The sequence below is a fragment of the Paralichthys olivaceus genome, chromosome 1, assembly GCF_024713975.1.
Source record: "Paralichthys olivaceus isolate ysfri-2021 chromosome 1, ASM2471397v2, whole genome shotgun sequence".
NCBI classification, from domain to species: domain Eukaryota; kingdom Metazoa; phylum Chordata; class Actinopteri; order Pleuronectiformes; family Paralichthyidae; genus Paralichthys; species Paralichthys olivaceus.
In genome coordinates, this window is record NC_091093.1 from 23,579,894 (window position 1) to 23,599,239 (window position 19,346).

At 39.9% G+C, this 19,346-nt stretch overlaps 1 protein-coding gene and 1 long non-coding RNA gene across 2 annotated transcripts; one reads left to right on the forward strand and one right to left on the reverse strand.

Moving 5' to 3' along the window:
• The first annotated feature begins 3,113 nt into the window (after positions 1 to 3,113).
• psmd14 (proteasome 26S subunit, non-ATPase 14) lies at positions 3,114 to 7,965 on the forward strand. The gene is made up of 11 exons (XM_020079791.2): positions 3,114 to 3,261; positions 4,297 to 4,352; positions 4,717 to 4,788; positions 4,883 to 5,002; positions 5,218 to 5,288; positions 5,539 to 5,689; positions 5,800 to 5,907; positions 6,247 to 6,321; positions 6,420 to 6,545; positions 7,008 to 7,070; positions 7,787 to 7,965. The coding sequence occupies exons 2-11, from the start codon at positions 4,305 to 4,307 to the stop codon at positions 7,883 to 7,885; spliced, it is 933 nt and encodes a 310-aa protein (XP_019935350.1). The 5' UTR covers positions 3,114 to 3,261; positions 4,297 to 4,304; the 3' UTR covers positions 7,886 to 7,965.
• A 1,273-nt stretch (positions 7,966 to 9,238) lies between these two features.
• LOC138408062 (uncharacterized) lies at positions 9,239 to 11,961 on the reverse strand. Its single transcript, XR_011241384.1, has 3 exons — positions 11,797 to 11,961; positions 11,324 to 11,453; positions 9,239 to 9,566 (listed from the first exon to the last, which is right to left on the reverse strand). It is a non-coding gene; the product is annotated as an uncharacterized lncRNA (long non-coding RNA).
• Between the last annotated feature and the right edge of the window lie 7,385 nt (positions 11,962 to 19,346).

Below are 19,346 nucleotides of genomic sequence, written 5' to 3' on the forward strand. Positions count from 1 at the left end.
CATTTACATTTACCCCTTCTAGAGATACACATCTATTTCTTTATATTGGTCCTTACCCTTATTTTGTTAAACTTGCCAGTTCCCCTCAGTTGATATCAGCTGTCGAGACTCAAACAAACTGAATTGTGATATGCTAGCTTTATATATTATTTGTGCATTGTTTAACTCAACTAAATCAAAAAAATCTCAAGGCGTATAACCTAATAAAGAATGGATTTGTTGTTAGTTGGTATACTGTATATGAGGATCATGTGATGGCTTCATTTTTTTGTCATAGAAACAAAATATTGACCCATGAACTCATAAATCAAAAGAATCATGAATATTTTTCCCATTCACAAGATTGATTTGCCCATACATGGTTTGCAAAAGTGAAAACTGGGCATTTTTGTATTTAGCACTCAAACAAGTGAGAGGTGGAAAATGAGGAACTACAGTTTCCTGGTTTCTATTCTGATTAACATGAAAATGGCTTGACTGTGTACAATGCCTGCGTTTTAACTTTTAAGTCCTTTTAGGTTCATCAGATACAGAAGAAAGCTTTTATTTTTCATCATTGCCCCCAGAGTGAGGAACGGCCTCCCTCATGACACCAGGTCCTCCCTCTTTATCCACTGGGTTTGTTTTATATCTCCCTCTTCTCATGTTTGTTCTGTATTTTTAGGTGTTTTAAGCTGCAATTCTTCTCTGTGGAGCTGTAGGTATGTTGTTTAGTCTTCATGTGCTTTAGTGTGAAAATAACAATAACCAGTCAGTGATATTGTTATGTGCATGCTCCCTTAGCTTAGGGAATCTAACCATGTTTTCAGCCTTTTAGTTCATAAATCACGAAATGTTCCCAGATGTTCCTGTATGAAATTGTTCAAAGTAATTTCCCCCCTAAAATTGTACTTTGGGAAATGTCTGATAAAAGAATAAATAAAATATTTTCATGCAGAACATCTCCTGGCTCTGGCAACAGGGATCTGAAAAAGCGGGTGATGTGCAAAAAAGGTAGAATCAAACTACAGACCTTAGATCATTTGGTGTCTCTCTTAACCGCTACAAATAGATATTAGGTTTATCCAGAGAGCTAAATATAAACCTCAGGTTACACAGGTATAGAGTGTTTGTGTTGATATTAACTGTCTGGGTTCATGCTGTCAGTCACTTTTACCTAATTATACTCATTTAATATTCACATACAAACACTTAAGGACTCAAAGCAACGCTCGCTCGAAGGTCCTGCAAGAGATTTATGGAGCAGAGCTAAATCCAAATCCCATCAGGGTGCAGAGAAGCTCTTAAAGCATCGAATTTCTCTTCCTTATTTCCTCTGCTAGTGGGATTAAGGTTTCACGCTGGTGTCGTGTTACAAGCTACTTCTAATGTTCCTAAAAAAATCATTCCGATCTAAATAATCTGCAGCAATATTCTTTTTTTAAACCGATGATTTCCTGTGCTTGTTAATATGCATTTTGATAAATATTGATGAGTAAACCCATCAAATAGATTTCATATATATGCAAATATTTCACAAATTAAAATGCACATTTCTCATCTGTCTGCAAAGTGCTTTGAACCGGTTTTGTTTCCAATGCTGCATTTATCTGTAGCTTTCCTTTGGGCTCATTTATCCATGTTTCCATTGTTTGTCTGGGTCATTTACAAAAGCTTTAGAAATGACTTCTCCCCCATATAGAGCAACAAAATGAATAGGTTTCAAATTGAGCCACTGGGAAGCTGTCAACCAATCATATGCAGAGCTGCATTCAATGAGACAACACAGTCAGCAATAACGATTCATTAACAAAAACTCAGCCCCCTCGAAAGGAAAAATAACGTCCGTCTGCCTCCTGTATTGTCTTCACACATCAAGTTATTGCTTACATAAGACCCTTTAATGGTGGGTGTAGCCCAGACCTGCAGAAGCGTCATTATAGGAAACTACAAGCCAAAAGAAATGAGATAAAACTGAGAGAGCACTGAGGATGTATACTTTAATAATATGGAGGATGGGCATCTTGAGGAAGCACATCCTGGTTTAGGCGGTGACGAGGTAGCAGGAGGTGCTCTGGGTGTGGAGAGGGAGGAACTGAGGAATGTGGATGATTATCTGTCCTCTCTTCATCCACCAAAGAACCAGCATGCCTGCTGACCTATCTGGCTGTGACACGGCTGGGCCAGATTGTCAGAGCTGTATAGCAGGATTGGGAACTGCCAGTGTGAAATACACCCGAGCAAACGAGGGCTTTTCCACCAACGCCAGTGTGACGGCGTGGCTTGGCCTGAAGTTTGTGGCTCCTCTGGGAATAATGAAATGCCTGCATGTTGAAATATGAGAAGCCACACAGACATCACAGCAGTTTTCATTCCTTGTAGTATTAAAAGAGAGACGCTGCATCATTGTTGTTGATGATAACAACCCTGGCTAAGTGCATTCTTACATTCATACAATTACCCTAAATACTCACTTAATGTCCCAGTTGATGGCTTATAGTATTGTATTGTTACCACTGCTCTCCTTAAAATATATATATTGGACCCAGGTTTAGTATCAAAAAGAGAAAAGAGAGCAAGAGGAAACTAGATCTAATACTATAAGGATCTTTTCCAAAAACAAAATATTCAACAATCAAAATAAAATCCAACCAAGGGACTGAAGAGCATAGATGATATATGTATTCAATTTTAATGCAAAACCTTTTTCATGTAAATATTCAAACTGTAGAAATGTATCACAGAATTCAATAAATGGGAAGTGTAGTTTTTATTATTATTATTATTATTATTGGGATGATGTTATTTATATCACTTAAATAATATTGAAATATCATTAGTATTATATATATTTATATACTTGATCATCTATAATATAATAATAATGTGTATTATATATTAGTCATTTACTAAGGTATTTGTTGTCCTTTCTTTGTTTGATCGGAAATAGGAAATTGTGCGAGTGAATTATTATTACTATTTTGTATTATCATGATAATACTTATTATAATAATAATAATAATAATAATTAGTGTATTGTTGTTGTTATTACTATTTCTGTTATTATCGTTATAATGATAATAATTACAAGTATTATTGGGTGTGTCGTGTCTGTCGCGCCCCCGTGTGTCCAGATTTTGCAGTCGTCCGTCGTGACGTCACCGGAGCGACGGAAGTGGTTTCCTGAGTACAGAATCTGGCTGATTCATTGTAGTCGGTGTGTTTGACTGTGAACACGGAGAGAAACTGCGTCTTCTGAACACACGACACGTTTGACAACAGGTGAGTGGAGCCAGGGTTCGAGCACGGACACTCGCCTTCGTTAAACACGATGAGACGGAGTCGGCGGTGCTAGTTTGTCGCTGCTTTTCTGCTTCGAGATGACACAGGCGAAGTTAGCATGAGTAAGCTAACAGCCCGCTAACGCGAGCGGACAACATTAGTTTCTGAACCGAGTGATTGAAATCATTAACACGTTCTGCTCTTGTTGTTACACTGCTGCAGAAACACATTGAACGATAGTTTGAATCCAACATTAACACTGGGTTATCCGTGTTTACGTGTCACTGGAAGCCAGCTAACTGGTGCTAACTAGCCACTTGGCCGCTAACGTCAATTCTTTGCGTATTTTAATAAATAAAATACGCAAAGAATGTGACTCCGGCTTTGACAGACACTAAATTCTAATTGTATTTGTGTCGGCAAACAATATGATAAAGAGGCCTCGCACAGAATAAGTTCAAAATAAATTCCAATGGAAGACCTCCATGTTTATATATGAATGAATGTAATCTACACTAGAGAACATACAAAGGAAGCAGTAGCCGATACAATATTGGAAAATAAAAACTGTCTTTATAGTTCTTGCTGCTGTTGAACTATATCGCATATTACTGACTGGTGTTTTTATTAAGTTGTCCAATACATTACTCACATACCAGTGTTAAACAATGACAATAAAGATTTCTGATTCTGATAGTCCACAAAAGGTGCATGATGAAGCTACGGCTCTGTATTTACATATATAAACGTTTGTAGTTGTATTTAAGTGTGTAGGTATTTTCATGTTGGTTTCCCAACTCACTGAAGTTGATAAAAAATAAACTCTTAGGTCCACGACTTATTTTTTTTGTATATTTAAACTATTTGCCAATTTGTCCAGAAGAGCTGTTTGACTTATTTATATCTGATATATATCTGATCTTATAATCATCTTATGAAAAGTCGCATGCACCTCTCTGATATCTGATAAGTTCAGGTTGCTGTTTGGCTGTGTAGTTTGAAGGCAGGCGAATTACTTTTTAATGTCTTTAACAGATAACAATATGGATCGGCTGCTGAGACTTGGAGGTGGAATGCCCGGACTTGGTCAGGTAATGCAATGATCATTTCTTTCTAATGCTTAGTATCAGTGCTTATATCTATAGAAAGCTTTGAGATGAGATTTAATAAAACATTTTGGTTTTCCACACCGCTGTCTGCTCAGAACACTCATGGGATTCAGCACCACATCAATTAAGTGTCCACTATTTCATACTCAGACAAATGTAAAGCAGTCTCACAAAGTTCTACACTAACACTCATGGTTTGAATGTAGTGTTCCACAGGATTCATTTATGAAGTTATCACCATTAGATATTTTATGAATAAAAAATCTGGATGAATCTTGGATTGTGATGTTTACTGTATTTGAAAGACTAGAACAACTGGTAAATAAACTGTGGTTTGACTCCTCAGGGTCCCCCAACAGATGCACCAGCAGTGGACACAGCAGAACAGGTGTACATTTCCTCTCTGGCCCTGCTCAAGGTAATCACATATTATCTGCTCTAATCCTTTTATCAGTGTGGTCATATTCAGTTTTGTGTATTTAATGACACCTTTGTGACGTCTCATTCATTAGATGTTGAAGCACGGGCGGGCTGGAGTACCAATGGAGGTCATGGGATTGATGCTGGGAGAGTTTGTGGACGATTACACAGTGCGAGTGATTGATGTGTTTGCCATGCCCCAGTCAGGAACAGTATGTTTTCTCCCTAATAATATCAATTGTTTGAAAATACCTGATCCAGATGTTTCCTAACATACTGTACTTCATTAAGCTTTGCTGTGCATTGTAATATGAAGACAGATAACAAATGCTTCGTTCTTTTGCTTGTATCAATAGTTTTTCAACACAGTCTGTGATGCTTCATGTCGGCTTTGCTCTTTGTCACATTGATGATTTTCTACCATCAGGGTGTGAGTGTGGAAGCAGTGGATCCTGTTTTCCAGGCCAAGATGTTGGACATGCTGAAACAAACTGGCAGGTAGAACTTGCAGTCAGAATATTTTCATTTATTCCTCTGGTCAGATTTTGTCTTCAGTGAATCTTAAGTCTATTTTTTGACATGTCAACTCTAGCAAATATTATCTTAGCCAACAGCTTTAGCATTATTTCAGGGCCGAGTAATTTTACATGACATCTTACTTTGCAGTGTTCAGTGTAAAACTTAAACAGAATGATTTGTTTTCACAAATATCTTGAAACACGTTTACTCTCTTCGTGTTTCTCTTTAGACCAGAGATGGTGGTTGGATGGTACCACAGTCACCCTGGTTTTGGTTGTTGGTTGTCTGGCGTGGACATCAACACACAGCAGAGCTTTGAGGCCCTGTCAGAGCGAGCCGTTGCTGTTGTGGTTGATCCCATTCAGAGCGTCAAAGGAAAGGTAAAGATCTTTGGCTGCTGCTGAACACAAGATCGTCAATTAACTGTGAATTCGAAGGGAATAGTAGATGTAACGTACTGTTCAGTAAACTGGTTTCATGTGTTCCACAGGTTGTTATCGACGCCTTCAGATTGATCAACGCCAACATGATGGTTTTGGGTCATGAACCACGACAAACCACATCTAATCTGGGTCATTTGAACAAGCCCTCAATCCAGGTAACACAGTCAACATGGCACCATCATCTTCAGTCAAAATGAAATTATTTTAGTTGTTTCTTATGTGGATGATAGATTGGTAATATTTGTTCCCCTAGTTTCTACAGAATAGTTTAAATCAAAATTGTTATTTTACAAACAGAAGATTGATGATTTAATATGCAACCACTTCATTATGTCAGGGCTTTTCCTGTAAAAGATCCATACTGAATTTAATAACAAAAATAGTTTCTGAATGCAAGTTCAAAAAGTCCAAATACATTTTTCTCAGTACAGAATGAAGATGTTTTGCTTGTTATAATTTTAATATAACTACAATGTTTTTCTCTTTGATTGCAGGCTCTGATTCATGGACTCAACAGACACTACTACTCCATCACCATCAATTACAGGAAAAACGAGCTGGAGCAAAAGGTTTGAGAATACAATTCTGTATTATATAATGCTTTTAATAATATATATACTTTGGTGTTTTGTTAGAGCATGAAAAACATGGCTGTTGTTATTTAAAGATGCTGTTGAACCTGCATAAGAAGAGCTGGATGGAGGGACTGACCCTGCAGGATTACAGCGAGCACTGCAAGCTCAATGAGACCATTGTTAAGGAAATGCTGGAGCTGGCTAAGAACTACAATAAGGTAAACTGCTTCAGGCCTCACCGAACAGCCTTCAAATCATTGAAAAGCATTAATCTCATCAGAATAGCCCTTAATACAGCCCAAACTAGAACACGGGTTCTAGCGCACCTTGCTGCATGATTACGGTCAAGATGAGAACATTTGATTAGAATATTTGTCTTGGCTTTATCAACCTTCTATACTATATTATTAATAATGTTCATATTGACTTTTAAACTGTGATTTCACAGACAAAATAACGTATACATAATTTTTATTCTATTGTTTGCTCCAGTGCAGCAGTCAGAGAATCAGTGTGTGACTCTCCCATCTGCGAGCATGATTTGTTTCCTGTATACAAGATTCCTCACGTCTTGCATGACCATAACATAATCAGTATTTCCTTAGAGCCATGCATTCAAACACACACACACACATGTTGTGGCTCTTTTGAGATGTGACGCTGTCATGTTTTTAACTCAGGCGGTCGAAGAAGAGGACAAAATGACCCCAGAGCAGCTGGCTATCAAGAATGTTGGAAAACAGGTATCAAAACACACAAGACACTTGAGTCAGCTGATGTTTATAGTTTTTCTTTTTCTTTTCTTATTATGACAAATTGCTCCATCAAGGCTAGTGATTGTAGTTAATGTTAGATATCGTTATAATACATATTTATTTTTAGCCTTTAATTCAGTTCGTCTGTTTTAAAAGCTGCAATAAGAGATTTATTGTTGGAGGGAGAGAGAAAGACGACTATTTGTTGACTGACTGACTTAGTGTGTAAGATTTAGGTGAAAGGGAACTATTGGCAGAAATTTAATGTAGAATGATCCTCATGATGTTTTAACTAGTTCATTTCATCTAATTTGTATGAATTGTAGTTTTCTTTACACCAGAAAAGGCCCTTTGTATTTAAATACTTTATATTTACATCAGGAGCGGGTCCTCTCTACGGAGGCCGCCATGTGTTTTACATTAGTTCAGTCTGGGCTACTGAAAAAACATGGTGGCCTCCGTAGAGAGGACCCGCTCCTGATGTAAATATAAAGTATTTAAATATAAAGGGCCCATTCTAGGGTAAATAAAAAAAAAAATTGTAAAATTTGGATGAAACACACCAGTTAAAACATCACTAGGATTATTTTATATTCTGCCAATAGATCCTAAATCTTAATTTTAAACACTGGACCTTTTAAATCGTTTTCATTGAAAGTCACATCTCACTGTTGATGTTCTCAACATCTCTGTTGTTCCTGCAGGATCCCAAGAGGCACTTGGAGGAGCATGTCGATGTTCTCATGACATCCAACATCGTTCAGTGCCTAGCGGCCATGTTGGATACTGTAGTTTTCCAGTGATGGTCCAGTGTGTGAATAACTGTTAATATTGCAACCATTGTTGTCTTTTATATAAAATAAATGTATGTATGAAAAAAATTGGCTTATGTCTGATTTGAGGTGCATGAGACAGTATGGGAGGCATCAGATTTTTGTTCTAGCAGATAAGCACGTAACTTTGTTTCTCTCTGAATCAGAGTATTTTTTTTCAGCCTCAGCATTAAAACCAGAGCTGATTTGTGATTTCATTAAGTTTCCTCAGCTTCATAACGTCAAAAACACCCATCAGGTGTGATTATTAGAAAGCTGCTGTTATTGAACCAAAATACTATAGAGATGTAATACCCATGCCTACCGCTGGATGGAGCAAGAGTTGCAGTTTACACCTTCAAAAACTTTTCTGAGAAGATTTTATAAAACATTTCAGTCTAGTTGTTCCAGTGAATCCACGTTAAACACACGTCCTGGGATCAGTTTTTACTAAGTGTGAATCAACGGCTGGAAAGAACAAATCACGGATCACAGATTCCCGGTGCCAAAATATAAACAAACAAACTTTATATCCTCTTTACTGTGTCCATTGTAAAAATATTATTGCTCCACTGTGCAATGACTAACAGTCTGCTGCTGCAGATTGGGCCTGAATTTCAAAGTTCGGATTTCCTCCCCCATATTTTTCACTGGCGTAAGAACAAAGTTAGTGAAATGGAAAACGATGATGCAGGCATCATGAGCAAAGACTTCATGATCATGGCCTTATACAAGTTTTTAAAAAGGCAAGATGCAAAAATGATCCATCCTTTTTTTCAGCATAGTTATGCTTAAATTTGCGTCTGTAATGGTTGTTTTCAGAAAGGAAGAACATGAAGGATGGTAAAAACATTAAACTGATATATGAAAAATACAGTTTGATCTGGGGTTTCTAATCTGAAAGCAACAGAATAGCATTTGTAGGCTTCAGAACAATGGTGTCTTCTTGCTCTGATAGTGAGAGCTGGGCCCAAATGCCAATATCCCTTTTAGTTTATTATAGCGTGAAGAAAAACGTCTCAATAATGGGCTCGCGGGATCTCGGCCAGAGATGCAGCTTGTACTGCAGTAACTCCAGAGACGGCAGAGAACACGGAGCATATGGTGTTTCTCCACCCTGTCCAGTATATACTGAGCTGACAGAGAGTTACGAGCGACGTGGCCTCCTGCCATGATATCGACCCTGGGCGGCTTCATGTTACATAATTCTTGTGCCTGACTGAAATCTTTGCAAATCACACAGGATGGAATTGGCTTTGTCTCAATGTGAATGTCGGGACGGTGTGAAATGAAATGAAACACCCTCTCTCTGGTGATTTGGGGAATGTGAACCTTTGCCCCCGACATAGTCCGCATGAAAAATCCATAAACTAAAAGCCCTGGCTGTATAGATCTCAGAGTTTCAGTGCACAGTTACTGTCCAAACCCACCTGTGTTTTCTCTAGTCCATTGCATGGAAGCAACAGAGGACAACTTGTCTCATGTTCCTTCGTAGCACTTATTTTTAAAGTCACTTACCTCATGGCAAACCACTTCTAAGTAGATAATTTCATATGGGGAGATTGAGAACAAGACAAGATGAATGCTGGTGCTGTTTGGTGTGGCTTAAGAGGACAGATCACTCCCACTGAAGAGGATACATCACTCCGGCCCTGCCTCAGTGGCTGAGAGCCTGCGGATGACAGCATGAAGTCATTTTTTAGTATGTGCTCGCTCAGATAAATAGTTAGGAGGGTTTTACAATCATAAACAATTACAGCATAGAAAACTGCATATAAGTCAACATTTGTTTTCGTGAACTGCTCAGAATTCTTTGTTTTTGAGTCAGAGAGTTGTGAAATGAAGTGAGGGGCTGAAAAATGATCTTCAACCTTCTCTTGTTGAGTTTTAGTTTATTCTCAACCATGGAAACAGGTTTCGATAAAAACAATCTCACTTCATGGTCCATTTATTTGCTACTCTGGAGATTTTGATCATATGGCTCTTGGGATGTGAGTTGATTGTTGATTGACTGAAATATCTTAGATTAGATTTTGTGCATGGTCCCCAGTGGATGAATCCTACTAAATTTGGTGATACTTTGATGTAGGTAGTACTAACCACAAGATTATATTTGTCATAAATATGCACACATCTTGATTGGCACAGAATAAGACATTCTTGTTTCCCAGAGGTTAATCCTACTGACATGATATTGGTGGTCACCTGACTTCTGCTCTACAAGGCCACCAGGAGGCACCTCAACAGCTGAATGGAGTTCTAACTTATTTAGTTCACACGTTTGTGCCCTGTTCATGAAAAATGTCACTGATTTTCATTTCGTCCTGCCATCAGGCACTTTTTCATTTTGTCTTGTACTTTAATTTATATTCATATACTGAACCAGCGAAACCTGTGAGCTAACTCTAGCAGCTGATGAATGGAACTCTAGACTTTAGATTGAGCAGCTGGAGGCCTTATGTTTTTGAGTTGTCTGTCCCATTCTTGTGAACGCGATATCTCAGGAACACGCTCAGGGAGTCTTTTCATATTGGGTACAAATGTTCACTTGGACTCACGGATGAACTGATTAGTATTTGGTCAAGGTCTCTGTGAGAAATTTCATAAACACCTCAGGAGAACCCTTTTAAATTTGGGTGGTCGAAGGTCACAGAGGAACAGCTTCAAACTTTAAATTTTGCACAAATTTAAATCTTAGACTCACAAATAAATGGTTCACATTCCAACCTCTTGAACATGACATCTCAATATCTTCTTCAACTTTGGACTAGTCTCCAGGAGGCAAAGACTACCTGAATAGATTGCAGTGGTCAAAGGTAAAATTCAAAGTGACCCCATATTGTAAATGCAATACATCAGGAACCCTTGAAGGGACTGAAACTGGACTGGCTGGCAGATGCATACAACTGCATAGGCTGGTTTCTTTTTGTTCTGAACTCTAATGGGGGTTTTAGCAGTGTGTGCATACTGCACTGCATGTGTGAGAACGTACAAGTAACCTGCACACCTGAATGAACATCTCTTTGGGGTTATAAATGCTCACACATGGACCTAGATCTGCTTTCACACGGTCTCCACAGAGCCCTGTCTCCATCCCTCTCTGCACTGCTTGTTAAATGTGACCAGGCAAAGGTAATGTGGGCTGTTGGGGCATTTTAGTGTAATGCAAGCTGCCGGACAGCTGTGTTCCATCAGTTTAGAGTCTGACTCCCCTGTCCTGACCCTTCAGTTAAAGTACCCTTGACCTGCAGAGATCCTCACTCTATCAACACATCTGTCTTGCCAAGAAATAAACAGGGAGTTCATACCTGCAGTGTTACAAATACTAATGTATACAACATGAAAAATGGTGCCTGCTTCTGTCAGAGGGGGCACAGCCGCTGGGATGTGTGGAATGTGGGCTGTAGTCCGACAGAAAACTTGAATTACACTTTGAATCAGCGGCCTCAACGTCTGCGTAAATGCATGGCAGAGGTGTCACAGTAGTCACGCTGCCTCTTGCATGCCAGGTCAGCCGCATTTCACCTCAGGAAAACTTGTGGTGTGACTGAATTTGTTCCTTAAAAAGGGATGAATCAGAGAGAGTGGGTTTACTAGAGCACTGTTGAATCTTTTATTGGGTTAATTAAACAGCAAAATGAGGTACAAAATTATACTTTGTGGTTTTCATTGGAACAACAAAGGTAAAAAGCATAATCCCCAAAAAAACTAAATACTGTGAAAAGTTTGCATTTTGTTACATTTTAGGGTTAGGGAGCAGGTGGACCCAAAAAGGCAGAACAAAAAAAGTTTGAACAAAAGTGTCCTTTAATATTGCTTTACAAAGCACACAGACAAAATCCAAAATAACAGCAACTAAAAATTGCTCTTCAGCAGAACACGGGAAACACTAGAGAACTTACTTGAGTAGACACAACGACGAGTGGTGACACAACACATGGGAAGACGTGGTACACCAACGAACTGACCAAGATCAAGAGAAGCACAAAGACTCAAATACACACTGAACTAATGACAAACTAGAGACAGGTGGCACAGGAAGACAGGTGAAATGACGAGGGCAGGAAGTCCAGCAAGGAGCAGAGACTACAAAATAAAACAGGAAACAGAGATGAACACTGAGAGGAAAACTGAGAGGGACACAGGAGAGGGACACAGGGTGGGACACAGGGTGGGACACAGGGTGGGACACAGAGAGGGACAAAGAGAGGGACAAAGAGAGGGAAACAGGGAGCAAAACTTAAAACACAAATCCAAACATGAGAAAAACACAGTCCATAATCGAAATGAAAACTCTCTTTTATATAAAACAGGACCAAAGCACATGAGACATGACAGCATTTGGTGCTAAACTTCCCCAAGAGCTCAAGAGTTTGTGTTCTCCACACAAACATGTTATAGCTCCCTCTGTTGTGTAAAGTCGTGTCCTGACCAGAGGCCATAAAAGTCACATTATAGAGAGAGTTTGTCTTCATCTGTCTCGAAGTGGCCTTACAAGACTGAGTGACCTGCTCTGACCCTAACCCACTGCCACAGAGAGCTGCCTCCTGTTCTGTGGAGGACAGTCGGCAGTCAGAGAACAGAAAAGACAAACATGGTGCCACAACCGCTGTCCTTGATTTCTCATTCACCAAGAGATGAGTTATAGATTCAAAATCAAGTTTATTAACGGGAGTTGAACTCCTTCTAAAATAGAAATAGAATTGGAATAGTATCAGAAAGCCAAAATGCACTAGCCCGCACTCCTGCAATCTTATATTGTTTTTTCTGTTTTTATGCATATTATGCATGCAAGTGTTCGCACTTTGGTGGGCTTGATTAAGTTTAAGACTGTTGGGCCTTGGTGGAGGTATACACTCTCCCGAGGGCTATTTTAGTTTAGTTGAAGTTTAGTTTAGTAGTTTTCCTACAGTTTTTATTTGTGTCCTGCTGCTCTCCTCCACAGATATTAATGAAGTCATTTGAAGGGATCCAAACTGACTTGTGCTCCACAGCACTGCTGCAGTTCAATGCAGCAGTGCTGTGGATGGGGAACTCTTTGTCCTCTGTTCTGTCAAAACTGTTTGAAACTGCTGATTCCTGGGAAAATGGAACACTGACTAAGACCCCATTTGTTTTCAGGCATGTGCAAAAGAGCTCGGGTTCTGCAGGGAAAGGCCACTGGCCAACAGTCAAACCTGTAGCCACACAGCGAGTCTACCGACCCAGCCATTTCTTATAATTATGTGAAGTCATTTCTCCCCATGTTTGCTCTCTTTGTCTACGTTATGCAACGCAGCCATATGCTTCCAATCCACAGGAGAGAGTCGGGAGCAAATATAAGCACAAGAATTTACCAGAAACTGTTATCTTTCAAAGCACAGATAAATTAATCAGGGAATAGTTCCCCCTCTCTCTCTCTCTCTTTGACTGTTTGTTTAAAGGTTCCCCTTGAGATATTGGATAGTGAAATGATGGGAGGAAAGGATATAATAGAGGACAAGTACACAAAGGCCATCCGGTGTGGTGGAGTCCAGAACACGTAATTAAAGTTCCTGGGATGATTCATTCCTCAATGTTTTTATCATGATGCAAGATTTTAGACCATAAATGAGCTCTCTGTTTTAACTATGCTGTGTGTGTGTGTGTGTGCGTGCATGTGTGTGTGTGTGCATGCTCATGTGGGTTGTGGCTCTCCACTACTGTTGTGCCCCACAGCCTTTGCTTCCTTATGCTTGCTTATGGTGCTTTAATGACAGTAACCATTTCCGCGGTGTTGTGATATTACTGGTTGCCCGGGACGATATTCCCATTCTTGCATGATGATGTCACTGTCGACAGAGTTTCCACCACAGCAAAGGGCTGTGAGGAGATGTGTGTGTGTGTGTGCGCGTGTGTGTGTACGTGAGAGTCTATGACGTGCAGTCAGACCGGCTGCGTTTGCACAGGGAAGAGAGGTCGTGTTGAACAGAACCGCAAAAGAGAGGAGCTGTTTTCATTGGTCTGGTCTGAGTGGGACTCACCGTCTGGGTCAGTGTTGTTTAAGTCAATAGGGAACTCTGTAACACACACAGGGAAATAAGCAGCTCTCTATGTTAAGTATATTTACTATTTTTCTTTTAATTAGAGGTTACATGAGTTATTCTTCCTCTCAAAATGGCCCTAATGAATTGTGAGCAGTGCACAGTGCACTCAGAGATTGCTCCTTTTACATTGGAGGTTTTAAAACATCCAGTTTTGTGTCACAGGCTCTTCTGTATTTATGACTGTATCTCTGTCTTACTTTAACTCAGAAGAATATTGAAAAGGATTCAACCGTACTTTGTATAGTTAAATGTTGTGATTTATACACTACAAATACAATTGAATTGAAAGTATATTATAGCAATAGAAATGTAAAGCAATGAACCATATAGTAGATGCCCCCATGATTAAAACCTTCTTCAAGACTGGTCTCAATAGGAGTAACATTAAATAACTAGAATGGCCATCAGTAGAGCACATGCATATGTCCACCAAGGCCCAACAATCTCCCTTAAATTCAATCAAGATGTACCAAACTCCACAAATAATAAATATCAGTCCCCTAAATATGCCAATATGCTATTTTGTTATCAAGATCCGTGAGTTTTCTCTGGGGAATCAGTGAAAATGTAAAAAACTACCGATCTTGCAGCATTTCCTGGATCCGTCCCCTGATCTGCAGCTGCACCAAAGTGTACTGGATTCTTGGCTTCCAGGTTCTGTGGTAATCCACCCAGGGCTGAAAACATAACCTTGGACTATTAAACCTCATTAAACCCTTCTGATGTTGCTCAGGGTTTATTTACAGTGAATTCAAAGATTACTGCTTGAGACACAGTGCAGACATCTTAAAATTGTATATGGTACTTGTGCTTTTAACTTGTCATGTTAGTTTTACACATCTCTCACACCAAAATAATTTGAAAAGGCAATAAAAATAACTTTGAGCTCAGTTTGTCTGATATTATTTATCTTGTCTAAATTAGCACCAGCAGGTCACATTTTCATTTTGTCCAATATTCTGGTAAAAAAAAAAAAACTACATATCTAATGGAATTCTCACACGTCACTGCTGAGCCGTGCAGCTTAGTTCTTAGTGAAGACAGAAATGTATGTCTATCAACAGAAGTAAGAAGAAGTTCGAGGACTCCATTAGACAGTCCATTAAGATGAAAAAATTGAATTTCATAAGTCTAACTTCCTACTTTCATGCAGACTTTAGTAAATTCAGCAACCTCTAGACTTCCTTTTTTCGTTATGAGACATTGGCTACTGACTGAAGCATCTCCACAACAAACACAGATGTACACAATACTTTCACCATGTCTGCGTCATAGCTACATTTGCAAAAGCAGAATCTATATTTAGAGAGACTGTTATTTCATTTCTGCAATGTTTAGGTCAATCATAGTTTGAGCAGATAGACTGTATCTGTAGAACTATCAGGAGAAATGTTTGATTTACATACAGGACGCTGTTGAAAGGTGGTTAATCACTGATATGTGACTTCCTTTACCTGTACGTGCACTTCACACCTCCTGTTGTGTCGCAGTCTCCCGTGAGTCAGATGAAGTCTCTGTGATGATGTGTGAACACCCGAAGATGTTCCAGCTTTTAACAAATAACGTCTGGTGGTTCTGATGTCATGCCCTGGATTCCTTCAGGGGACGATGAGCTGTGTAATTACAGGAGATCAGAAAAAAGGAGAGAGACATTATAAAGACCCACACACACACACACACACACACACATTGTGATGATGTCATGCTTGTTTCCTAGGACCTTCTATCATCGTCTGTTTAATGGTCCTCAGAGCTGCAGGACAGGACACATTACCCTGAGCGGACAGTTTGCATTTTGTCTGAGAAAAGTCAGACAGTGTGGGAGTGAGGCAGAGGTCAGATGTTTTTAACAAGGTCTGATTGAGTTTTGGGCCTCAGGTAGTGTTCTGCAGCTTTTTGTGTTTTTGCTTTTTCCTGTAAGAAAGGCACAAACCAGAAATCTAATTTACTGGCACAAGTGAGTAATGAAAAAGTAAAGTTATACTCCAAACTTTTGTGGTTTGGTTAGAAGATAATTTTATTTTCCAAGAGTGTGAGGATGTTTTTACCAGGCTTGTTATTTTACCCGCAATAGTGAACTATAATGGTGCGCCTACATTTCGTATTAATGGGGAAAACATTGGGAAACTCCTTTTCCTCGCATTCTTAATGTTTTCTCCATGCACAAAACCTTTGTGCTGGGAAATAATATAATACGGTTTGCCAGTGTGCCTGTCCACAGACTGTGAGTCATTCTCTCATAGCTTGGGATACTATTTGTGCACCAACACAATTTTACAGTAAGTTAGCTTTAATCGGCTGTCAGCCCGGAATGCCCTCCAGTAAACCGTGAACAGTTACCCCCAAGTAGCAAACTCACTGTAGACTCAAAGTGATGTGGGTACGGTGTTTGGCTCCCTGTGGCACAGTCAGTAAAACATTCTGGCATTTCCCTCAGAAAACAGCGCTGTGGCAAATGGTCTACGGAGAGCTGCAGCCTCACATGGAGCCAAATGGAGAGAAGTGTTCAGACTGACACCAAAAAAGGTAGTGGAGAGTCGTGTGGGGGTGGATGAAATGGTAATTGTGTCATACAAGTCAAGGTGGAATGATATCTTCGCCCACGTGAATTATTCTCAGATGATGCTAGTGTTGCCTCCTGGACTTCACAACAATGTTGTTTTTTGTTTATTTCAGCCACTTATCTTATAACTCATAATCATTACGCATGAATATCATCTGTTTCCCATGTTATTTTAGTTAGAAATCTAAACATGAATGTTTTTAGTTTCTTAGTGATGTATGAGGATGTGTTGAGACATCAGTGTGTCAACAACCCATGCAGGTTCAAACATTTGGAAAATAACAAATCTAAAAACTTCAAATCAGTTTATCTTTGATTTTGTACCAACAAATTTAATGTCAACATAAAAATGCAAATGGATGATTCGATCACATTAAAATTGAGTTTGCATTATTCTATACCACAAATGTAGAGTTGTTACAACTGTTAAATAAAAGAGGACCTTGCATTGAGCCTTGGGGAACTCCACACTTTTATTTGAATTGAATGCATAATTGCTTTATGAGACAAAGTTCCTGTAAATGGGACTTGAGAGTTTGATCCAGTCTTTTTTAATAATGCTGCAAAACCAATGTTTAGTGACAGATTGATGTTTGCACCCTCCCACTTGCTATAGCCTCTCGATAAACTTTAATTATATTTAAAAATTTTAGTTGTCTTACCTTCGCTATATCTGAACCACGACTGTAGAAAAAGCATGTTTCCAGCTAAATAACTTTCTTGGCTTCCATCAAGTTGTACGATTTCAGTGTTCTTGTCCACTGAAATATTTTTGACATCACTACTTGTCTGTCTTAGCAGGACAGATCATTCTTTACAGCCCCAACATCTCCGCTACCCTACCAATGCTGAAGAAATGCCATTATAGCCCTCCTGTTAGCCACTGGTAGAATCATTGTCTGGGTGTGAACTGTGACCCAACCTTCACTCAGCAGCTACAGCAGACTGCTCATCCACAGCTGCTCTGCCCTTCCTCCACCACCCTCTGAATCAAACCTCCCCATCCCTGCTGTGCTCACGCTGGCACACCTGACTCTGAGCACAGTGTATCATTTCTAGCAGTGGTGTCAAAACAGGATCCTAGCGTATGCGTGTCTGCAAAATCATTGCCAGGAAGTAAAGATTTTCCTGTGGTAAGAATTGCTCTTCTTGGATTCTTGTTTCATTTACAAGGTCCTTCGGTGAACTCATGAGTGGCAGCGGAGAGCAAACAACTCCGCAATTTGCAGACTGTGTTTGTCGAGGTGTCTGTGTATTTCTGTGCATGTGTATATTTGTGGAGGTGTCTGACGGTGTGCACGTTGAAGGGGGCTGCGGTGGTCTCTTTATGAGGACTTTCCTTTCTCCACCACACGGACCTCTGTAGTCTCTCCGTTGATCATTCATTCCCCTGCTGTGCCAAATAATGTTAATAGAATCAGTTGTCATGTATTTCCCAAAACAGGCTGACTTCACCTGGGGCAGGTGGGCGTCTTCCTCTGAACGGCCTCAGGTGAGCTGGCACGTGCATGCCATCCAGACGGGAATGAGTGAGTAATGGTGACGCTCACAACAAGGTACACAGCTAATGATATTTCCCATCATTTGTTTGGAAAGTGCGCACAAAGTTGGTGAGTGTTGACAAAGGATTGTTGCTTTGGCTGGGGAAAAGTTTTGTTTTTATTCCGTTAGTACAAACTGGCAAAGAGAGAGGGAAAGTGTAGACGGTGAGAGAAACACACGAGAGAGGGCAAGACTCTTATATTTCCTTACTTGCAAGAATCTCATAAACCTTGATTCTGCCTCCCTTTGGGAATGACGCTGTGAAAGTCTTCTTTACGTCAGTTGCGTCATCAGGAGGTTTTAGGAGGCAGGTGGGAGAGCTGAAGAACACCCTGCTAATATACCCTGCTCTCAACCTCTTGTATATTATGGTCTATAGTCAGCGTATTGTGATTTACAGAAAAAAGCTTAGAGTCTAATAAAACACACGGTGAAACAAAGCATAATGGAAACCGTTCGCTCGTAAATGAGTCTTTTAAAAGATGAGAAAAAATGCCAAGTAAAACCACTCGCACATGGATCCTAATTGACTCAGCATTTTGGGCACAAACAGCTTTAGATGCAGAATAGGATTAATAAATGTGCTCATCAGCAGCGGTTAGTAAAAGGTGTGTCCAGTGTCTCGATGGCCAGCAAAAGGTGTGGCCACTCCGGTGTGTCTGCTTCCTCCACAAGCTTTTGAGGACAAACCGCCCAGTCATAGATGACAAGGCCGGCCGGTCGTAGCGAGGGGGGCTGCGCTCAAACGCACGTCGCAGACACACATCAAAAGTGTGAGTAAGAAGGTTTGCCAAGGTCAGAGCGGGATGATTCTCTAGCTCGCTGCCTTTGGTTAGCTCAGTGTAAGCCCCTTGGAAATGTGCCCTGTCTGTGTGAATGTCATCAACTTTCCACTGGCAGCCTAATCAGGAATTCATTAATGAGATGTTCTAAAGACAATCCGTCGTAGTCGGCGTGACAACAGGAAAAGGCACAGACGTTATCGTATTGGTATCAAATTCTGCGTATGTCTGTGAAGCTCATTTTTCAGCACGAACAAAGTTGCTATTTTTTCATTCCAGTGAGTAAACAAGATGCAGACGCGTTTCCTCTACTTTCCCCGTTGGCTGTATTAAAACTACTACACAGTCTGAAGTCTACAAGAAAAAGACACATCTCCTGTCCACTGTATGTGAATACACTGTGGCTACTGTGTGTGTGTGTGTGTGTGTGTGTGTGTGTGTGTGTAGTTAAAGAAGCACAGCCTGTCTGTGACCAACACACTGCAGCAAAGGTTACCCTC

Bases quoted from the DNA above. Each gene is read 5' to 3' on its own strand.
- psmd14 (XM_020079791.2), top strand. From the start codon at position 4,305: ATGGATCGGCTGCTGAGACTTGGAGGTGGAATGCCCGGACTTGGTCAG. The intron at 4,789-4,882 runs GTAATCACATAT...CTCATTCATTAG, and splicing joins CCTCTCTGGCCCTGCTCAAG to ATGTTGAAGCACGGGCGGGC. The intron at 5,289-5,538 runs GTAGAACTTGCA...GTTTCTCTTTAG, and splicing joins ATGCTGAAACAAACTGGCAG to ACCAGAGATGGTGGTTGGAT.